This window comes from Bombina bombina, chromosome 3 (assembly GCF_027579735.1).
Source record: "Bombina bombina isolate aBomBom1 chromosome 3, aBomBom1.pri, whole genome shotgun sequence".
Classification (NCBI taxonomy): Eukaryota; Metazoa; Chordata; class Amphibia; order Anura; family Bombinatoridae; genus Bombina; species Bombina bombina.
This window is the reverse complement of record NC_069501.1, coordinates 205,879,409-205,903,693: the sequence shown is the minus strand read 5'-3', so window position 1 is coordinate 205,903,693 and position 24,285 is coordinate 205,879,409. Positions and strand designations below refer to the sequence as shown.

At 38.4% G+C, this 24,285-nt stretch overlaps 1 protein-coding gene across 1 annotated transcript in view; it reads left to right on the top strand.

Moving 5' to 3' along the window:
• The window catches only part of TRPV1 (transient receptor potential cation channel subfamily V member 1), a 341,264-nt gene that overhangs the window by 262,208 nt on the left and 54,771 nt on the right, over positions 1–24,285 (top strand). The window contains exons 11-14 of the mRNA XM_053706095.1: positions 5,116–5,281; positions 5,887–5,953; positions 6,820–7,136; positions 20,424–20,551. Of these exons, the coding sequence (XP_053562070.1) occupies positions 5,116–5,281; positions 5,887–5,953; positions 6,820–7,136; positions 20,424–20,551 (678 nt within the window). The remainder of the gene's footprint in view (positions 1–5,115; positions 5,282–5,886; positions 5,954–6,819; positions 7,137–20,423; positions 20,552–24,285) is intronic.

Genomic DNA, 24,285 nt, shown 5'->3' with positions numbered 1-24,285 from the left:
CCGATTGGCTGATAGAATTCTATCAGCCTATCAGAATTCAAGGGACACCATCTTGGATGTCGTCACTTAAAGGAAACTTCATTCGAGAAGAGCCATCAAGAGAAAAGGATGCTCCGCGGCAGATGTCTTGAAGATGGAGCTGCTCTGCGCCGGATGGATGAAGATAGAAGATGCCGTCTGGATGAAGACTTCTGCCGGCTTCATTGAGGACTTCTGCCACTTGGATGAAGACTTCTGCTGCTTCGTTGAGGATGGAAGTCCGGTCTTCAAAAACTGTAAGTGGATCTTCGGGGGTTAGTGTTTTTTTAAGGGTTTATTGGGTGGGTTTTATTTTTAGCTTAGGGTTTGAGCTGAAAAAGAGCTAAATACCCTTTTAAGGGCAATGCCCATCCAAATGCCATTTGCAGGGCAATAGGGAGCTTAGGTTTTTAGATTGGTTTTTATTTGGGGGGTTGGTTGTGTGGGTGGTGGGTTTTACTGTTGGGGGTTTTTTTGTATTTTTTTTTTTACAGGTAAAAGAGCTGATTTCTTTGGGGCAATGCCCCGCAAAAGGCCCTTTTAAGGGCTATTGGTAGTTTAGTTTAGGCTAGGTTATTTTTTTTTTATTTTTTTTTATTTTTTTTATTTTGATAAGGCTATTAGATTAGGTGTAATTAGTTTAAATATTTGATCATTTCTTTTTAATTTTGTGTAATTTAGTGTTTGTTTTTTTTGTAATTTATTTAATTGTATTTAATAAATGTAATTTATTTTATTGTAGTGTAAGGTTAGGTTTTAGTGTAACTCAGGTTAGGTTTTATTTTACAGGTAAATTTGTATTTATTTTAGCAAGGTAGTTAGCAAATAGTTAATAACTATTTACTAACTAGTCTACCTAGTTAAAATAAATACAAACTTAGCTGTGAAATAAAAATAAAACCTAAGCTAGCTACAATGTAACTATTAGTTATATTGTAGCTAGCTTAGGGTTTATTTTATAGGTAAGTATTTAGTTTTAAATAGGAATTATTTAGGTATTGTAATTTTTATTTAGATTTATTTTAATTATGTTAAAGTTAATGGGTGCTAGGGTTAGGTTTACATTAGGGTTAGACTTAGGGTTAGGGTTAGGTGGCGGCGACATTGGGGGCAGCAGATTAGGGGTTAATAAATGTAGGTAGGTGGCGGCGATGTTAGGGGCAGAAGATTAGGGGTTAATAAGTGTAGGTAGGTGGCGGAGATGTTGGGACGGCAGATTAGGGGTTAATAAGTGTAATGTAGGTGTTTAGACACAGGGGTTTATGTTGGGGTGTTACGTGTAAATATAACTTTTCTTTCCCCCATAGGAATCAATGGGGCTGCGTTACAGAGCTTTACGCTCCTTTATTGCAGGTGTTAGGCTTTTTTTCAGCCGGCTCTCCCCATTGATGTCTATGGGGAAATCATGCACGAGCACGTAAAACCAGCTCAAAGCAGCGCTGGTATTGGAGTGCGGTATGGAGCTCAATTTTGCTTAACGCTCACTTATTGCCTTCTAACGCCGGGTTTTTGCAAACCTGTAATAGCAGCGCTATAGGGAGGTGAGTGGTGACAATAACTTGCAAGTTAGCACCGAGCCGCTCATAAAGCAAAACTTGTAATCTAGACGTTTGTTCTTTGTTAAAAAGCATATCAATATATACCCAGCAGCAGTGCTTTACTGGGAGCTAGCTAGTGATTGGTGGTTGCACACATTTTTCTGTTGTAATTGGCATGCCAGGTGTTTTTGGCTAGCTCCCAGTAGTGCATTGATGCTCTGGTGCTCACTTTAACTATGTGTTTAATCACTCTGCAAGCAATAGTGCAATAATAAAATGCTCTAGCATGTTAGAGCATTTTTTTATATTCCTTTAATGGGAACCTAAATCTAACAAAAGTCATGAATTGTATTTTACTTAAACACTCCTGATTGCAGCATCCCCTCAGGTCACACATGTACATTAATTTTGTGTAAAGGAAGTTAAATTGATATTAATACATTAATTGTTAAAGGGACATGAAACCCAAATTTTTTCTTTCGTGATTTAGAAAGAGCATGTCATTTTAAACAAATTTATAATTTACTTCTATTATCTAATTTGCTTCATTCCCTTGATATCACTTGCTGAAAAGCATATTTAGATATGCTCAGTAGCTGCTGATTGATTGCTGCACATAGAGGCCTTGTGTGATTGGCTCACACATGTGCATTGCTATTTCTTCAACAAAGGATATCTAAAGAATTGAGCAAATTAGATAATAGAAGTAAATTGGAAAGTTGTTTAAAATTACATGCGCTATCTGAATCATGAAAGTTTAATTTTAACTAGACTGTCCCTTTAAGCATTTATGGGCGTGCAGTGTACCTTGTAGTGTGCATTGTTGCCAACAATGGCGAGACTACACTATTTGTGTTTTCCTCAGCAGTGAGGCAGAGCATAAATAGTGATATGGAGGTTACCCCAGGCAAGCTTTTTCAGGAACAGGGTGTCTCTGTGATCACATACCTGTCAGAGGGGTGTCTCCATTACAGGAGAGCTATTTTTTCTGCCCTTGTCGATAAAAGGGATAAATTCAAAATGCCCTAGGTAAATACCCTGAGGTGTTTAGTTTCTCCAATTAATCTCTACAGTGTTCCTTAAATCAGGACAAAATAATCTAGTCTTCTAGCGTCAGGATATTTAATAAAATATTTACCCTCTTTTCCCTTCCTTTTTTTTCTGGAGTATACTTTTATGTTTGTACTGAAGGTATCTGGAACTATTTTTTTAAATTATACACTATAAGAAATTGTCATTAAGTGATAGAAAACATATCATTTCTGTAGTTATCATTATCAATATGTCATTGTTGCCTCTATCAGTTGATCGATACAGAACCATTGAATTAACCACCGTTTAAACGCTGTTATATTTGTATGAAAGAAAACAAGATTCTCAAACAGCTAATAGTTGTGCAGTATGTATCTAGACACATACCATTCCCTCGGTTTTATGCCAGGGATATAATTGTTGACTGCATACCTTTTGTTGTATAATAACTAGTACAATTTTTTGTATTCTGTTTGTTATGTCATTTACTCTCTGTTGTGAACATATCAAGAATCTCAATAAAAATTATTTAAATAAATTTAAAAAAAATAATCTAGTCTATTTTGAGGTATTTTTCTTTAACTACACTTTTTGAGAGTAAATAATTATGCAAAAATTGCATCTGTCGTTAAAGCATGGAAACTGGGAAATCTCTTTATCATTAAGGGGTTAAAGATATTTTATCTTTCTTTTGTCAAAAACAAGTGGTTTTTTTCCTTAACAGCTAGAGAGCAAGCTTTCTTTAGGAATGTGTTGTGTTAAAACACATGTTTTCTGTTAGTTTTAAATATTACTTTAAACAGTTTTAGTGTAGCCCTTTCCATGGAAAAAAAAGTATTATAACATGTTTTAGTTGTTTTAATTATTCTTTTTCACATGTATAATACATTATTTTGTTTGTATTTTTATGGCAGGTCATGGCTTTACCGCTATCGTTTTAGCCTGTACCGCAACTCTCCATTCCGTACTCAAAAAATGGCTTTTGAGTGTGGAATTTTCAGGTCACCCGTATTACAAGTTTCTAGCGTTATATCTTATACCGCAATGATCCATTTCGCGATGAAAGACCTGTAGTTATGGATTTTGCAAAATAAAAAAAGTGCACTAACACCCATAAACTACCTATTAACCCCTAAACCGCCACCCCTGTATCGCAAATATTATATTAAACCTATTAAACCCAATCCACTGATCCCCCCACATCGCAACTGCTAAAATAAACCTATTAATCCCTAAACCACCAGCCCCCCTCATCGCAACTGTTAAAAAATAAACATATTAAACCCTTTAAAACGCCGGCCCCCACATCGCAACTACTAAAATAAACCTGTTCAAATCAGCCAATAGGATTTCAGTAGCTCTCATCCTATTGGCTGATTTGAAAATTTCAGCCAATAGGAATGCAAGGTACCCCAAATATAAAACGGGTACCTTGCATTCAATCTTCACTGTGTGGCGACAATCGCATGAAGAAGATCCTCCACGCTTGATGTCTTGGTGGCTGACGTTTCTGCTTCACTGCCGCTTCTGCTCCGCACTGCCTTCGCTCCGGATGAAGAAAGAAGATGCCCCCGCGATGGATGAAGATGGAGCCTCCTGGAAGAAGACCTTCACTGCCGGACTTCAGGAATGGTGAGTACCTATTTCAGGGTCTTTTAAGGGCAATGCCCATACAAATGCCCCTTTAGGGGCAATGGGTAGCTTATGTTTTTTAGAGTTAGGTTTTTTTTATTTGGGGGGGTTGGTTGGGGTTTGAGGTTTACTGTTAGGGGGTAATTTGTTATTTTTTAATGTAAAATTGCTGTATAACTTAGGGCAATACCCTACAAAGGCCCTTTTAAGGGCAATTGGTAGTTTATTTTTAGATTAGGGGGTGTTTTTATTTTGGGGTGGCTTTTTTGTTTTTATAGCGGTATTAGATTAGGTTTAATTTTTATTATTTTGGATAATTCCATTTATTTTTTTGTAATCTTGGATTTTTTTTATATTTTGTAATTTTAGTTGTTTTTTTTTTTTGTAATGTTTTTTTTTTTCCGTAGTGTTAGGATTTCTTAATTTTGTAATTTTGTTTTTTTATTTTTAGTTTGGGGAATTCGTTATAGCGATCGCCATTCCGCAACCCTCAGCTGTTTTTTTTCTAACACTTTTTCCTCCATTGAGGTCTATGGGGGAAAACGTGCATGAGCATATCAAGTCAGGCCTTGGCTTTTGTGCGGTATAGAGCTTATCGCACCATAACGCACAGCACAAGAAGGTTTTTCTGTAACTTGTAATGGCAGCGCTATGGAAAGTGCAGTACCGCTAAAATGTTAGCGTTATTTACGCACCGGGTTTAGCGCATAACTTGTAATCTTGCTATATTTTATTTCTGTCATATAAGGTAGCATTTAATAAAAAAAAAATGTTTGTTGTTCAAACTGAAAACACTAATAAAGCTTGTTCCAATTTAATTTGTATTACACTGAATATATCAAAATTGTGTGTATTCCTGTTGTTTATTAATGGAAGTTTTCTTCTTCTTTTCCAGCTTTATCCAATCCCTTTTCTTGTTGTGGTCTGTTGTTCTATACTTCAGTAGACGCAAGGAATATGTGGCATTATTGGTAATTTGCCTATCAATGAGCTGGGTTAATGTGCTCTACTACACCAGAGGTTTTCAGCAAATGGGGATATATGCTGTAATGATTGAGAAGGTCAGAAACATTTTTATGCAGTTATGTTTTATGATTTAATGGGTAATTATTTAATTTATCTTTTTTGGGTCTATCCAGCACACAATCTGTACATGAGCAAAGTACTATACAGAATTTGAATGATCTTCCTGTCTATAAGGGCATCTATTCCTCATCTGGGGAGCAAAATCCTCAGCACTCCTGTGCCTTCCCGATTGTTAAATAAGTGTATTTTGATTATTATCCAATTCATATCTCTTCTGTTGTCTCAATAGTATTTTGGTTGCAAATAGTGATGCTGAAATCGTAATTTTTGCACTATTAATAACTTTTAAACTACCTAGCAGACTTAGCACCATTTGTTGTAACTATCAGCCAGAGTGAGAAAAACAGATTGCATCCAGATTATTTGCTTTGATCAAGCAATAGCAGCCATAATTTACTATGAACTGAAAATGATGAATTGTATTTATAATTAATTATAATATTAATTAATTCTTGAGGTCACCAAAATATTCTGTGATCTGCTCTGATTAATAAATCAACTAAAGTCAAGTGACTGTAACATTTTCCCATGTTTAGCGTAGTTTTATACTAATAAAGTTATGGCATTTTGTGTTTTACAGATGATTATGAGAGATATGTTGCGTTTTATGTTTGTCTACATTCTTTTTCTCTTTGGATTTGCTGCAGGTAATTTTGTAGCTATTTATTGATATTTCTTTATATTTTGTAAAAAACAAAATGTGTTTTTTTCATTGTATCTATTGCTTATGCTTCACTTGGTAGATAATGATGCTTATAGATAGTGTTAGGGAAAGTCAAATGGGTGATGGAATTAAAAATAAGGCAGTCGAATGACTAAAAACTAACAAGCTTGTAGTGAACTCATCTAATAGACCTTTCAGGGGCAGAGTTAACCAAAATTCTCTTAAAGGGTCTGAACCAGGTATTTCCTCTAAACTATGAGCTGCCTTCCCTTACAAACTAATGAAACTCTCTAGAATGCAAAACCTCTCAGTCTATCTCAGGTAATTGCAGAGATAACGTGGGAGCATCATATGCTCGTAACGTATGCATAAAATGAATGAGATAACCCCTGCAAGCATCACTGATTTGGGGTAGGCTGGTAAAGTTAGAACTGTGAGAGAACTTCAAACACACTAAAGAAATGCCTTTTCCAGGCCATTCTCTGGCACAGCCTGGAAAAAGCCAGAATTTATTTGTCTCTGTAAGGCCTTTTTTACATATAAGAAATATAAACGTTGATTGAATAGGCCCACTGCGTCATTAGAAAACAAGGTTATGTTTGTTTCATACCTCTGTGAATTGTCAGAGAACATTTAACTACTGGAAGTAAGAAACTCATTTGCACTTTCAAAAGCATAGGAACATGGGTAGTAGTCAGTGAAGACGACAGCCCTAGGTTGTATAAGAAACCGGCGGGCACCTAATAAAAAATAAATTATAATGGCAAAGATATAATATTTATCTATAATACACAATCATTTCTTGTTATTCTGCTTTACAATCTATGATTTGATATATTTCCCTAATAGCTTTAGTGACTCTTATTGAAGATGATGTAAAGGTGGATAGTAAGCCGGATAATTTTTCACAAGCAAGACGCTGCTGCAAAGCTCCACCATCCTCTTACAACAACTTGTATTACACCTGCCAAGAATTGTTCAAGTTTGCCATCGGCATGGGAGATCTGGAATTCACAGAGAACTACAAATATAAGCCTATATTTATCTTGTTGTTAGTTGTCTATGTTATCCTGACATACATCCTCCTGCTTAACATGTTAATAGCTCTGATGGGAGAAACAGTGAGCAAGATAGCACAAGAAAGCAAAAGTATCTGGAAATTACAGGTAATTTCTTTGTATTTTTATTTTTCCTTACCTACAATATTTAGATGATACAAATACACTAGATAGGAATGTGTCGCCAGGGGATTGCACCATGGTACAAAATATATTTTTATTGGCAACAGAATAAAAACTGTGACGTTTCAGGGTCTCCCCCTTAATCATATATACTGTGGACCATCTCAGTGAGTTTCTATTGCTTGGGGGACTGGCAGTGCCCCTGGTCTTCACTTGCACCGGTTTGCACTTACTGTTGTATCACTTGCTGTATATACATGGTACAAAATAGTGACACACTGAAACATTGTAGGGCCAGATTACAAGTGGTGCGCTAACAGTTACACACAAGCAATATCGGGTTTATCGCAGCTGTTTGCGCTCGCCGGATGTAGTGCTCATATTACAAGATGAACGTAAATGTGAACGCTTGAGTGCAATTTAATTTAAAACTCATCGGGATAGCGCAACTTCAGAGTCATGGTTAACTGTTTTGCAAAACAAAAAAAGTGCCACAAAACATTAAAAATACATTTAAAAGTACAGTTACACTTAAAATAACACCATCTAAGAAAAAATATTTAAAAAAATATTGCACAAAAAAGTTATAAGGACTTAAAGGTAAAAAAGGTTTCAGGTGTTGGGGAAAAAAAGGCAGACAAAGGGCTTTAACATTTAGATAAATACATTTCTAAATATGTATATGTTTGTGTGTATTTATATGTGTGTATATATATATATATACTTGCAGAGAGAAGTGCACTCACAGGAACGAACAACTGTCTCAATACCATTGTTAGCCTGTTTATGGTGATTTACCAGCTGGGTGCAGCTTTTTAGCCCAGTAATGCTTTTCACAGAGTAGAACTTTCCTGTAGTATATCAGTCTGATCTCGCCTATTACGGTCAGTCCAGTGCCGAAATACCTGGCAATTCCAGAAACCCCAGAAGATTGTGTATATATATATATATATAGCCTCTGATGAAGTGAGCTGATACGCTCACGAAACGCGTAAGGCACGTGACGCACGTTCGTGACGTCACTTCCGGAACTTCGACACACACGCCGAGACTTTGCCACTAGCTGCTCTTTGCAGCGTTTTTTGTCTCAGCCGTACTTCCTCATTTTGATCCCTAGGATCTTCCATTTGCCCGACAGCTCAGCCCAGCTTCTTTCTGCAAGTAAGTTAAATTGCCATTCACTCGGCACCTCATTCCGCCGTGTTGATTGGCTACTTACATTTCCCATTTAGCGTTTGGCACCTGCCCCTTTTTTGTACTATTTTGCACTTATTAGTAGTGCCTTTATACACATTTGTTTGCTAATTTTGTACGCTTTTATCTGTGCTTTTATCTGTTTATTATCTACACCCCATAACTTATATTTTAATGAGATTTCTAATAAATTATAATTGTTTTTAAAATAGTATTCATCCACACACATACACTATTTTAATACCCCTATATATATTTTTTACACACTTTTTTAACTGAAATATTTTTCTTATAAATAAAACTTTTTTCTTCTGGTTATCAGCTTATAATAAACTGGAACTTCCTTCCATTTTACCCTCTGTCCACATTTACAGTGTGGTAAGAATTGGAAGTTCCCACAAGCAGCCTCCGTTTCCACAACAACCGTTTCCACAGTAACTAAGTGGTTGCCTTTTGATCCAGCATACTTAACCAACATTATATATATTATATATATTATATATAAAGAATATATACAAACTGTTTATATACAACTACATATATTCATACATCCAAATATTTATTTGGGGGCATATTCCCTTGCCTCCCTTACTCTTGCTTTGGTGTTAACATACACCATCCATTTCTACTCGTCGCTGATCGCTGATCCCTGTGATCTAACAGGTGAGCATTTATTATCATTCATTTTGATCTCAATTACTCACCACTCATCTGGGGATATTCCCATTTTTGCTTTCTTCCCCCTCCCCCACCCACTTATGAGGAACATCTTCTGCAAGCGCTATCAGAACACACCCGATTCCAATCCTCACTACTTTCGTCTCACCCAGGAGGAATGAGACATTACTAATAGCAGCAAGCATTGGACATCCTCATAGAGCTTTTCACTATATAACTACTATTGCTCTAATTGTGGCGCAACTATCTACAACCCTCTCTCTTCATATATATATATATATATATATATATATATATATATATATATTTATATGTGTGTACAGATATATTTATGTATTTATATGTGTATGTATGTATTTACAGACATACCTGTATACACACATATAAACACATAAATACACCTGTACACGTATATAGACATATATATATATATATATATATATATATATATATATATATATATATATATATATATAGTGCATTGGAGACATTGGCAGTTAAGTAGATGAAAACATGAAAAGGCATATTTATGCAATATTCATATTTAATAAAGTGTTATACTGTTTATTTACTGTAAATATTTCACATTCCAATGTTCTGCACATAGCAAAATATGTTCTAAGTACTTATAAATATATATTCCTATATATATTTGTATATATCTATACCTATATAAAGACATGTATATATAGGTATAGATGTATATTGTACTAAAAACATTATATATATATATATATATATATATATATATATTGTCTTCTATGGGGAATACATGAATGCACAAGCGATATTTTAAGTTTGTTGGGATAGCACGCAAGTGAAAACAGTTTACTGGGCCATAGAACAAGCCACTAAGCTGCTGTTCGTTGCTGGCAGACTGCATCTCTTTCTGCTTACATATGTATATAGATATATATTGTACCAAAATAGCATCAGATATATATATATATATATATATATATATATATATATATATATATATATATATATATATATATAGAAATATGTATTTATGAATAAAAATAATATATTCTGCTATGTGTAGAAGATTTGAATGTGAAATATTAATATCTTCATGTTGGATTGGCACACTTGAGAATATGCCATCAAGTGGGTTTTTTTCCACTTTTTTCGTGCTCCATTGAAGTCTATGGGGGAATACAGTAATGCAATTGCGATATTTTAACTTTTGCTTTTTGGCGCATCGGGTCAGCGCGCAAGCAAAGACTTTTAACTTTCAACTTGTAATACGAGAGCTACCCGACCTGCGCAAAAACCTTACTTCTTACTGAGTTAGCACGTGAGGGGGAGCATTAAATACTGCCCAATCATTAAAATGAGTAAAAAGTACAAAAAAAACAAAAAAAAACAATAGTAAGTGTGGATGAGTCCCATCTTGGATCTTAATTTGTCAAGAGACCAGAAGCTCTAAGGGGAAACTTGAATTATTGACCTGCAACTCCATAGAGCAGGAATTCATTGTAGATGGCCGTAAGGGACAGTACAACTCCTAAGGCTTAGAGGCTCCATTTTACCTACTAATTATTCCAATACCATATGGCATAGTTTGCATAATTAAAAAGAGAGAAGCGCTCAACCTGGAAATGAACAATAGCATAATAGCTTATTTTATGGCTAGTTACCACCCAAGAAGCAGCCTCCTTTTGCTCAACATGTGCCTTTCACAGAGAAGAACTTTCCTGAAGCATATAAGTCTGATCCTGACTTCACAGTACAGTCCAGCCCCAAAATACCAGGCAATCCCTCTCTGAACGAAAGAAAACGCAAAACCCCAGACGTACGTTTCGGCCTATTGTGGGCCTCGTCAGTGAGGTGCAGCCATATCCCTCTAGGCACACTGAGCAACGGGTTTACGTCTGGATTCCCACATCACACTGCATAAATAAGAAGAGAGAAGAGCTCAACCTGGGAAGGAACAATAGCATAATAGCTTGTTCTATGGCTAGTTACCACCCAAGAAGCATCATCTTTTTGCTTAACATGTGCCTTTCACAGAGAAGAACTTTCCTGAAGCATATCAGTCTGATCCTGACTTTACAGTACAGTTCACCCCCGAAATACCAGGCAATCCCTCTCTGAACGAGAGAAAAAGCGAAACCCCAGACATACGTTTCGGCCTATTGTGGGCATCTTCAGTGAGGTGCAGCCATATCCCTCTAGGCACACTGAGCAACGGGTCCACATCTGGATTCCTGCATCACACTTAGGGAGACTTCCCTAAGTGTCATAATTTGCATAAATAAAAAGAGAGAAGTGCTCAACCTGGGAACGAACAATAGCATAATAGCTTGTTCTATGGCTAGTTACCACCCAAGAAGCAGCCTCTTTTTGCTCAACATGTACCTTTCACAGAGAAGAACTTTCCTGAAGCATATCAGTCTGATCCTGACTTCACAGTACAGTCCAGCCCCGAAATACCAAGCAATCCCTCTCTGAGGAGGCCGAAATGATCATCTGGGGTTGTCATGTTCCTTGTTCAGAGAGAGAATTGCCTGGAATTTCGGGGCTGGACTGACCTTACTTGGTGGGATCAGACTGATATACTTCAGGAAAGTTTTCCTCTGTGAAAAGCATACTGGTCTAAAAGAGTCTGCTTCCGGGTGGTAAATCGCCATAGAACTAGCTGATGAGCTGTTGTTCATTCCTGGCAGAGTGCTTCTCTCTTCGTATGCAAATTAATATGACCCTGGGGAAGTCTCCCTATGGGTGATGGGGGAAACCAGACGTGGACTCCTTGCCCAGTGTGCTTAGAGGAATGTTGCTGCACCTCACTGACGAGGCCCATCGGAGGCCGAAACGATCATCTGGGGTTGTCATGTTCCTTGTTCAGAGGAGAATTGCCTGGTATTTTGGGGCTGGACTGACCTTACTTGGCGGGATCAGACTGATATACTTCAGGAAAGTTTTCCTCTGTGAAAAGCACACTGGTCTAAAAGAGGCTGCTTCTGGGTGGTAAATCGCCATAGAACTAGCTGATGAGCTGTTGTTCATTCCTGGTAGAGCACTTCTCTCTTAGTATGCATATGACATAGTTACCTCCCTGCCCCACCAATCCCATTTTCCCTTGGATAACCTGAAATAAAGACACAACACCAGTATTGCCAATAAAATGAAAAGGTCACTTTAATTAGAACTTAGATTTTGCTGTTGCAGCCAAAATCTTTTAGAAGAGCAATAAATAAATTTCCAACAATTCCAATTCCACAAATCAACAAAGTACATGTGTCCATGCATCAGGGGAGGACCACAAACCCCTGTGGTGAGGCCTGAGGGGATACAAGAGAACCAGCTGCATAGCCTGCCCAGCAGCTAGACCACCGGATCATGGCCCCAAGCTGAATATGCAGTGGGATCCTCTCACGCCCTCAATGCCCTGCCCACGTGCTAGACCCATTTTCACCACCAACAAAAGAACTTATCTTTCAGCCAACCTAACATAGTGACCTTTCCTTACCCTAACTAATTCCTCCACCATTAATCTTATGTCCTCTAGGAACTGATCATTTCCGACCTCATTCAAGTGTACCCCGTCTGCATGAAACAGCTCCTCTCTTATAGCCGCGATCGCCGGATGCTCCAGTACCCTACCCCCTGTTTCCCTTATTATCTTTGCCGCTACCTGGTTAATCTTTCTATGCGATCTATATCCTGCCCTCTGAGTATCTGTGTTCCGCCAATATAATCTGGATATTATGTTGGACCATACGACCAGTACCTGTGGCCACGCGACTTTTAGCCAACTGAATAGTTACTGATTAGTTATCTTTTCTTCCAACTCTCTTAACGGAAAAGCGTCTGTCATTCCCACCCAAGGAGATTATCAATATATCTGGGCATCTCCATCTTCTTCTAGCCTGTTGTATCGTCTCAATTAATTCTTCCCATTTCATACCCCTCTTTCCTAACCACCTGATACTAGCATCCCTATGTGAAAAACCTAAATGTGTCCCTTCCCTTGATGCTGCTGCCCTCATTCTCACCCAATACACGTAATAATGCCCTACCACCCATACTCTCAAAGCTCCATCTGTAAAAAAACAAAACAACAATGATATATCATAAACATGACTCATCCAAACCTAACAACCAATTAACGTGCAACTGCAACATTCCAAGTTTTTATTTATTCACCCTTTAGCCTAATACAAGATTTATAGGCTTTAGATTTCCATCTCCCTAGATTTTTTATTTTCTCCTCTAAAAAAACTTTTTCTGCTGCACTAGTCGATGCCCCTATCCTGAATGAATGAGGTGCAAACCTCTGCTGTTCCCATCCTAACTTCTTTACAACCATTTCCATGACTCTTTTAAATTGGAACTATGTCGAATTGGACCCATCTATATGTCTCAAGAACAACCTTCCCATCGCTCGCTTTCTACTTAGCAGCTACTTTATCCCATTCACCAGGCATGCAATACTTCCTATTTTTTTCCTACATGTGCCCTTACCATCTCTATCTGTTTTTGACCTTCTTATTAGCACCATTATACTATCCTCATATACCCTTACATCTGCTTCCTCCAACCCATTTTCTTCATCTGCCTTGCTTGCTGCTACTAACTCTCCTATCCTCAAGGCGTCCCAAAAAGCCATTGAAAAAGCCACTTTAAACAAGCTTGCTTAATCCTTATCCCTGCATACTTCACCCAATACTCCTACCATTTTTTCTAGCCTTTCTCCCGTAATCTGCTCCCTGTTATCTGTCCTTTTTTGTTCGCCCAGCTGCCACGCTTTCATTACCTTTCTTACCACAAATGATTTAGTTAGGTCTTCTTCACCCATTAATTTTGCAAAAAATTATACACCCGCTAAAACTATGCCAACCTGACCTTTCTTCATGCCACCCTTTTTTAGCGTCCATAGCCATTCGAAAAAACTACCATGCTCACCTACTACCTTGGCACCCTTAAATTGGAGCCACTGCTTCCAATAGTTTTAGTATGCCCTCCAGGTTCTTGGAGCCACAGAATTCTCAACCAACTTCTTTATTCCTTCTATATGCTCCCAATCTGCCAAAAAGAAATAGGGCAGCGTTCACCTTCTTTTCTGGCAGCAGGCACCACTTTTCATGAATAAATTCCATCTCTCCTATCCTCAAGGCGTCCCAAAAAGCCATTGAAAAAGCCACTTTAAACAAGCTTGCTTAATCCTTATCCCGGCATACTTCACCCAATACTCCTACTATTTTTTCTAGCCTTTCTCCCGTAATCTGCTCCCTGTTATCTGTCCTTTTTTGTTCGCCCAGCTGCCACGCTTTCATTACCTTTCTTACCACAAATGATTTAGTTAGGTCTTCTTCACCCATTAATTTTGCAAAAAATTATACACCCGCTAAAACTATGCCAACCTGACCTTTCTTCATGCCACCCTTTTTTAGCGTCCATAGCCATTCCAAAACAACTACCACACTCGCCTACTACCTTGACAGCCTTAAATTGCTTCCAATAGTTTTTGTATGCCCTCCAGGTTCTTGGAGCCACAGAATTCTCAGCCAACTTTTTTATTCCTTCTATATGCTCCCAATCTGCCAAAGAGAGATAGGGCAGCGTTCACCTTCTTTTCTGGCAGCAGGCGCCACTTTTCATAAATAAATTCCATCTGAATCTTGACAACGCGTCTGCTACTACATTTTTGTACCCAGGAATGTGTCTAGCTCTTAAGCAAATGTTTATTATCACTGGTATGGAAGAGGCTGATAAGTTGTTAAGCGCATCCACTACCCCTTGATTGTCTGACCAACATACAATACTTTTATTTTCCAACAAATGACCCCACAGCTCCACAGCAACCACAATAGGGAACAATTCTAATAATGCTAAGTTCTTCACCCATCCATCCCTTTTCCCTGCTGCCGGCCATTCTCCAGCACACCATCTACCCTGTAAGTACTCACCAAAACCAGCACCACCTGCTGCATCCGTATATAATTCCAACTCATTAACTGATGCTTCTCTTGGCCATAGTCCTTTAAAATTCCTTTAAAAATGAATCCGAAACGTTCATGTCTTCCTTCATTGCCCCGGTTAACCTAACCATGTGTTCAGGATTCTTTACTTCCGCTGTACCCAACTCCAACCTTCTCTTGAATATCCTACCAACCGGATTAACCCTGCATGCGAAATTAAGAATCCCCAGCAACTTCTGCGTCTCTCTAAGTGTCACCTTCTTTATCCCCAACATTCCTTTTATTAGCATTCATGCTTTCTCTATTTTTTCCTCTGGCAATTCGCATTGTTCCCTCACTGAGTCAATTACTATGCCTAGAAACATCAATCTTGCGCAAGGCGCTTCAGATTTTTCTGCTGCCACCGGCACTCCTAACTCTTCTAACATACTTCAATTCTGCACATGAACTATCGTTAGCTGGGCCAAATACCATAAAATCATCTAAATAATGTATAATTTTATTTGACCCTGTCCTTACTGTCAGTAACCAGTGTAAAAATTTACTGAACCTCTCAAATATAGAGCATGAGACTGCACATCCCATCGGCAAACATTTTTCTACATAGAATTCCCCGTTAAATTTACAACCCATGAGCTTAAAACTCTCTGGATTTAATGGTAATAACCTAAAGGCAGATTCTATGTCTAATTTTGCCATCAACGCGCCCTTCCCAGCCTCCTTTACCATCTTTACCGCTGTATCAAATGATTGATACTGAACTGAAGTGTCTGCCCTGTCAATCACATAATTTACTGACTTTCATTTGGGATAAGACAGATGATGTATCATCCGAAATTTCCCTTTCTCCTTTTTAGGCACCACCCCCAATGGTGATACAACCAAGTCTTCAATAGGTATTTCCTTAAATGGTCCTTCTCTTCTTCCTAATTTTATTTCTTTTTCCAATTTTTCTTGCAGTACCGCTGGGAATTCTGCCACAGATTTCAAATTCCTAAATTTACCTGACCCTAAAACCTCTGTTTTTACTGGTACCACATCCTACTGTTAAACCTTTCAGCAATAATAACCTGTCCTCATCTTTAGTGTAATTCTCTAACTCTCTTCTTAATCTATCTACTCTCAACGACTTTCTAGCCATTCCCCATTGCTCCACCATTACCGTTTCCCCCTGAGCCATGAAAAAGCTGCTTATTGCGCCACCATTGTTCCTTCTACAATCTATCCCAGCATAGAAACCACCACAGTACCTGCATATGTGCCTAAACTTACACCCATTCCCTCTGTCACATCTCCTGTCATTATACGCCCAGCATTCCTTTCCTTCTGATCTTGCCACTCTCCCTTGCATAGTGGGCCTCTGTACTGGAATCTCTGATGGTTTAATCAATCGTGTCCACATATCTAATATCTTAATCTCGAAATCCTTCTTTCCTTTATCACCCAATTGTAGACTACCCTTTCTAAACTCCCCGTCATAGTCCTTCCATCCAAATCCCCCATATGTAGTGTAACACTCCGCTATTAAGTGTATGTACCTTAGTATGCCCTTAACTTTCTCCGGATTCTCAGAGACAAAACATTCTGCATATATAAAAATCCCTTTTACCCATTCAGGAAATGACTGCTTTATTTTTCTCCCCTTCCCTTCTTCACTCCTGGATTTTAATGCCACTGCCTCCCCTGTAATGTCAAAAACATCAACGTATTTGCCTTTTTGCGCTCTCAATACTATTTTTGCCTTTAAATGCGTTGTTAATGGTAACAGCTTCGTACCAGTTACCTCGTCATCTGCATTAAATTCTCCTTCGCTATCGGCCCCTCCCATTGCAATGTCATTCTCTACTCTTTTTCCTTGTTTTGCATATATCTTTTTTACAAACTTCAAAATTCTCCTGTTACCTTACCCTTGTATTTTATCATCTTCAGAATCCCACTCAGATTAACTATCTGATCCCCCATTCCTACAATACATTATCTTCTTACCTTGTTTCAGTTGACTTTTATTTTCCCCCGATTTGCTTTGCGTCACTCCAGCACCTCCATTTGGCGTCTGTTCTCCCTTGTTTCTGCCGTCAGAAGGCACTCCTTCCCCCTCTTTCTCTTGCAATGTATCCCTTGTTCCATTGGATGCCATTGCTTTCTGCAATAAAATCCCACAGTTATTATCCTTGTAACACCTTTTCCTAACCAACTCTTTTTCCTTTTCCACCACATATTCCTTCTGACTTTCCCTGCCCCTCTCATTACTTATGCTTCTCCTCTCCTCCCACCTCTGTTCTCCCTCTATCATTACATATGTATTTCCATCCAAATCCCTGATCATTCTAGGATGCTCCCTTCCCACTTCCTCCGCTCTATACCTTTTTTGGGGGCCTATGATCCATATGCTGCATGTTATAGACTTCTATCCTATTCCTCCTTTCTTCTTCCTCACTATCTTCCTTGTCCTCAAGCCTAACCTACCTATGACTTTGCCTATCCCATCTTCCCAGCTCATCTACCCTCTCTCTGTCCTTGTCCCTTCCACCGCTTTCCCCTGAAATAATGCTTGTTCCACCGGGCCCCTAGCACATGGCTCTCCTGTTCTCTACCTCCTTCCTCCCGTGCCCCTTCTCTCCTCACCAGTATCGCTGTCTTCCCTAGTATTGCCACCTACCCTATCACTTCACTGCTCCACCCGCTGCTTATCGTGGGCACTCGGCTCGCCGGGACCACAGTCCATGTCTCTCCTTCCTTTCCTAACCTCCCTCCCTATGTTGCCCGCTTCCTACATAGCTCCCCTACTCTCCCCGCAAACACCACCTACCACATATATATCCCTTGGGCCCCGCTGCTGCACTGCTGAACCGACGCCTGACTGGTTAGTAATCTAAGATGGACGCTGTGACCCAGTACGCATGCGCAAACCTACATTACGTGTGCCGCCCACCCCTTAATTACGCCACCCTCACGCCACCCACTAATGAAGTCACCATCTCGCGCCAAAATGTTCCCATCATGGCCGCACCCTATCGCACTGGCATTGCAGGGGGATACAGACCTAACCTCAATCGCTCGCTGTCTAGGCTCAATATACTGTAACTCAACACCCAAATTGCCCCTAAAGACCTCTGGCACCCCCATGCTGTCCTCTGAATCAGAAAATAAAGGCACCTCCTCATAGGAAGCCGCCAAGTCCCTTACATTACCTGCCTCATGACTACAGCACTCCTGCCCACCAGCACACCTACTTTTTGCCGGTTACTTTGTCAGCAGCCATCAGCTGATCTCCGTGACCCACTACAGGTAATGCTCCCTTTGTTGCTCCGTGCCCCAAAATGTCTTCTTTTTTCTTTTCCTTCTCCAACCTCTTTAACTTCCTTTGGGCCTGCATAGCTCTTGTCCTCCAAATTGTGTCATCCCCATTCAGAAACTTCTTGGGAATGTTCCTGTTTCTCGTTGCCATCTTCTTCCTTGCAAAACACCTCCTGCCTGAAATACAAGAAAAATATTAGTGTGCCTCACTTCCTGTCTCTCCTCCTTATATTACCTCTGCTTCTGCAACGCCCATTTTACCTGTTCACTTCCCTCCATTCTCCCCTTCCTTCTTATCCACCCCCTTTTTATTGTCCCTCTGCCTACTAAAGCTCACCCCTCCTCCAAACACACAGAAGCCCTGTCCAGTATAGGAGACCCAGCCTTAATGACACTCCACTCGTATTCTTCTCCTTCTGTTTTTTGTTAGGGGTGCAGAAACTTTGTGAATGTAAGGCCTTGGTCTTGCAGATAAACAGATTTTTACTTTATTTTTATTTTTTTATTCAATTTACTTTTCATAATTGGATTTAGACCTAGTTGGGCCAACACCATCGGAAGGTGAATCTGCAAGTTATATTTTTCTTCTCAAAATATGCTCCACTTGTAATGCTATCCTAGGCAGAATTGTAGCACCACAGAACAAGTGTATGTGTTTTCTACCTATTGCATTACAATAAACCATATCTGTACTGAAGTGAATTAGAACTAGACATTTAGCACACTGGAGAAATCAGCATTATTAATTCACAACTTTGCATGTAAAAGAGAACTTCAGATTTGATGCATTTTAGTTATCCCATTAGTGCTGGATAGAAAAGTACTCAATACATATTAAAGTGTGTGATGTCCCCATGTGTCACTGCATATATACCATCTTATCATATATGTTTATGTTGTAATAAGGCACTTACCTAGGAATTTCTATGCTATTTATTTTCAGCGGTAATTTTACTAAGTGGTACCTGTGGGTCAGAGTTGTTTGTTTTACCTCTATAGAGGAGACCAACAGCAAACTCATGCTCTTAGGATATACATGAAAATTCCTCAGTGGACAAAAACATTTTCAGAAATCAAATTCATACAGTTAATATTTATTTATATTTGATTTAATGGAACTGACAAATATTAGCACCAGTGGGAGTTTAAGTTAAGTTACCCCCTGTTAATTGTCCTGGTATAACGTATTTCTAACATTAGCATGTTATGGATTTTCTTGAATTGGATTACCCAATTACTGTTCCAAAAATTGGTCAAACAGAAAAATCTAATGTTGATTGAACATGAAATAGAACAGTGTAACAATATACTAAATATCATATAAAAAAAAAATATATATATAAAACATTATGCTGAAAAACTGCTAATGATACAAGATGTGAAGCTACTACCCTCAGCAGAAGCTGCTTCTCTGTAATTTTCCTCTTGGTTGGTCCGCACTAGAAAATTTGCACTTGCACAGACTTAATTTACAAATATGGCGGCAGGTTTTTCTATATGGCTACACTGTGATGGCCATCTTGGATATCATTGCAACCCCATTTTTTTTCTTTCATGATTCAGACAGAGAACACAATTTTAATCAACTTCTATTAGCTAATTTGCTTCATTCTCTTGGTATCCTTTGTTGACAAAGCAGCAATGCACTATAGGGAGCTAGCTGGATGCATTGGGTGAGCCAATAACATGAGGCATATATGTGCAGCCACCAATCATCAGTTCCTGTGTCTACCTAGGTATCCCTTTCAACAAAAGATAACAAGAGAACTAAACAAATTAGATAATAGAAGTAGATTAGAAAGTTGTTTAATGCCACATGCTCTGTCTGAATCATGAAAGAAAAATGTCTGTTTTATGTTCCTTTAAGGCAAATATATATACTTTCTTCCCACTGTGAGCCCTTTTTTTGCAGGGGGGGGAGGGCACACAGATGGGCCAGGCATAATGCAGGTGGAGCCTGGGCCCTACCTTGCCCCATGTAGTGAAACCAACATTGATTACAGGCAAAATGGGCCCCAAAGAGGAGTGAGACGGGTTTCAATTAAGACCAATGAGACCCCTGTAGTTAAGTCCCTATTGATGTGAAAATTAATCCAATAGAAAACATTAAAGTCTGATGGGAGTAGGAACTTGCATATTAAATTACAATGGTTAATGTGCTAACATTTTTTTGCAGAGAGCAATAACAATACTGGACATAGAGAAAAGCTTTTTGAATTCCTTTAGGAATACGTTAAGATCAGGAAAATCTGTTTTAGTAGGACTGACACCTAACGGAAAGGAAGATTACAGGAGGTGCTTCAGGTAAGTTGACATTGCGTATCTTACCTTTTACAAACAATGTGGGCTAGATTACAAGTGGCAAGCTGTTAACTTGCGTGCGTATGTTGAAAGTCGGGGTTACCGCAACTGAAGTCCTCACATAAAGCGTTAGGGCTAAAATTAAAGTTGCACTAAACACAACATAATACATTAAAATAAAGTGTTACACTCATATATACACTATCTAATAAAAATTATTCATAAAAATATTTATAATGGTTAAAAGGTATATGGTAAATGACAAGATATTTGAATGGAAAGGACTATACATGTCTAAATATGTGTATGTATGTTTATATACATATGTATATATGTGTATGCATGTGTATTTATGTGTTTATATGTATATACATACATATTTACACATATAAACATATATATATATATATATGCATTGCTTTTCTTTCATGTAATTAGCAAGAGTCCATGAGCTAGTGACGTATGGAATATACATTCCTACCAGGAGGGGCAAAGTTTCCCAAACCTCAAAATGCCTATAAATACACCCCTCACCACACCCACTAATCAGTTTTACAAACTTTGCCTCCTATGGAGGTGGTGAAGTAAGTTTGTGCTAGATTCTACGTTGATATGCGCTCCGCAGCAGGCTGGAGCCCGGTTTTCCTTTCAGCGTGCAGTGAATGTCAGAGGGATGTGAAGAGAGTATTGCCTATTTGAATGCAGTGATCTCCTTCTACAGGGTCTATTTCATAGGTTCTCTGTTATCGGTCGTAGAGATTCATCTCTTACCTCCCTTTTCAGATCGACGATATACTGTTATATATACCATTACCTCTACTGATTCTCGTTTCAGTACTGGTTTGGCTTTCTACTACATGTAGATGAGTGTCCTGGGGTAAGTAAGTCTTATTTTTGTGACATTCTAAGCTATGGTTGGGCGCTTTTATATAAAGTTCTAAATATTTGTGTTTAAACATTTATTTGCCTTGATTCAGGATGTTCAATATTCCTTATTTCAGACAGTCAGTTTCATTATTTGGGATAATGCATTTGAATAAATCAATTTTCTTACCTTAAAATTTGACTTTTTTCCCTGTGGGCTGTTAGGCTCGCGGGGGCTGAAAATGCTTCATTTTATTGCGTCATTCTTGGCGCGGACTTTTTTGGCGCAAAAATATTTCTTTGTTATTTCCGGCGTCATACTTGTCACCGGAAGTTGCGTCATTTTTGACATTTTTGCGCCAAAAATGTTGGCGTTACCGGATGTGGCGTCATTTTTGGCGCTAAAAGCATTTAGGCGCCAAATAATGTGGGCGACTTTTTTGGCGCCAAAAAATATGGGCGTCATTATTGTCTCCACATTATTTAAGTCTCATTGTTTATTTGCTTCTGGTTGCTAGAATCTTGTTCACTGGCATTTTTTCCCATTCCTGAAACTGTCATTTAAGGAATTTGATCAATTTTGCTTTATATGTTGTTTTTTCTTTTACATATTGCAAGATGTCTCAGATTGATCCTGAATCAGAAGATACTTCTGGAAAATCGCTGCCTGATGCTGGATCTACCAAAGTTAAGTGTATTTGCTGTAAACTTGTGGTATCTGTTCCTCCAGCTGTTGTTTGTAATGAATGTCATGAAAACTTGTTAATGCAGATAATATTTCCTTTAGTAATGTTATATTACCTGTTGTTGTTCCATCAACATCTAATACTCAGAGTGTTCCTGTTAACATAAGAGATTTTGTTTCTAAATCCATTAAGAAGGCTATGTCTGTTATTCCTCCTTCTAGTAAACGTAAAAGGTCTTTTAAAACTTCTCATTTTTCAGATGAATTTTTAAATGAACATCATCATTCTGATTCTGATAATGATTCCTCTGGTTCAGAGGATTCTGTTTCAGAGGTTGATGCTGATAAATCTTCATATTTATTCAAAATGGAATTTATTCGTTCTTTACTTAAAGAAGTCTTAATTGCATTAGAAATAGAGGATTCTGGTCCTCTTGATACTAAATCTAAACGTTTAAATAAGGTTTTTAAATCTCCTGTAGTTATTCCAGAAGTTTTTCCTGTCCCTGATGCTATTTCTGAAGTAATTTCCAGGGAATGGAATAATTTGGGTAATTCTTTTACTCCTTCTAAACGTTTTAAGCAATTATATCCTGTGCCATCTGACAGATTAGAGTTTTGGGACAAAATCCCTAAGGTTGATGGGGCTATCTCTACTCTTGCTAAACGTACTACTATTCCTACGGCAGATAGTACTTCCTTTAAGGATCCTTTAGATTGGAAAATTGAATCCTTTCTAAGAAAAGCTTACTTATGTTCAGGTAATCTTCTTAGACCTGCTATATCTTTAGCGGATGTTGCTGCAGCTTCAACTTTTTGGTTGGAAGCTTTAGCGCAGCAAGTAACAGATCATAATTCTCATAGCATTGTTAATCTTCTTCAACATGCTAATAATTTTATTTGTGATGCCATCTTTGATATCATTAGGGTTGATGTCAGGTATATGTCTCTAGCTATTTTAGCTAGAAGAGCTTTATGGCTTAAAACTTGGAATGCTGATATGTCTTCCAAGTCAACTTTGCTTTCCCTTTCTTTCCAGGGTAATAAATTATTTGGTTCACAGTTGGATTCCATTATTTCAACTGTTACTGGGGGGAAAGGAACTTTTTTACCCCAGGATAAAAAATCTAAAGGTAAATTTAGGTCTACTAATCGTTTTCGTTCCTTTCGTCACAATAAGGAACAAAAGCCTGATCCTTCCCCTACAGGAGCGGTATCAGTTTGGAAACCATCTCCAGTCTGGAATAAATCCAAGCCTTTTAGAAAGCCAAAGCCAGCTCCCAAGTCAACATGAAGGTGCGGCCCTCATTCCAGCCCAGCTGGTAGGGGGCAGATTACGATTTTTCAAAGAAATTTGGATCAATTCGATTCACAATCTTTGGATTCAGAACATTGTTTCACAAGGGTACAGAATAGGCTTCAAGATAAGGCCTCCTGCAAGAAGATTTTTTCTTTCCCGTGTCCCAGTAAATCCAGTGAAGGCTCAAGCATTTCTGAAATGTGTTTCAGATCTAGAGTTAGCTGGAGTAATTGTGCCAGTTCCAGTTTTGGAACAGGGGCTGGGGTTTTACTCAAATCTCTTCATTGTACCAAAGAAGGAGAATTCCTTCAGACCAGTTCTGGATTTAAAAATATTGAATCATTATATAAGGATACCAACATTCAAAATGGTAACTATAAGGACTATTCTGCCTTTTGTTCAGCAAGGGCATTATATGTCCACAATAGATTTACAGGATGCATATCTGCATATTCCGATTCATCCAGATCACTATCAGTTTCTGAGATTCTCTTTCCTAGACAAGCATTACCAGTTTGTGGCTCTGCCGTTTGGCCTAGCAACAGCTCCAAGGATTTTTACAAAGGTTCTCGGTGCCCTTCTGTCTGTAATCAGAGAACAGGGTATTGTGGTATTTCCTTATTTGGACGATATCTTGGTACTTGCTCAGTCTTCACATTTAGCAGAATCTCATATGAATCGACTTGTATTGTTTCTTCAAAAACATGGTTGGAGGATCAATTTACTAAAAAGTTCATTGATTCCTCAGACAAGGGTAACCTTTTTAGGTTTCCAGATAGATTCAGTGTCCATGACTCTGTCTCTGACAGACAAGAGACGTCTAAAATTGGTTTCAGCTTGTCAAAACCTTCAGTCTCAATCATTCCCTTCGGTAGCCTTATGCATGGA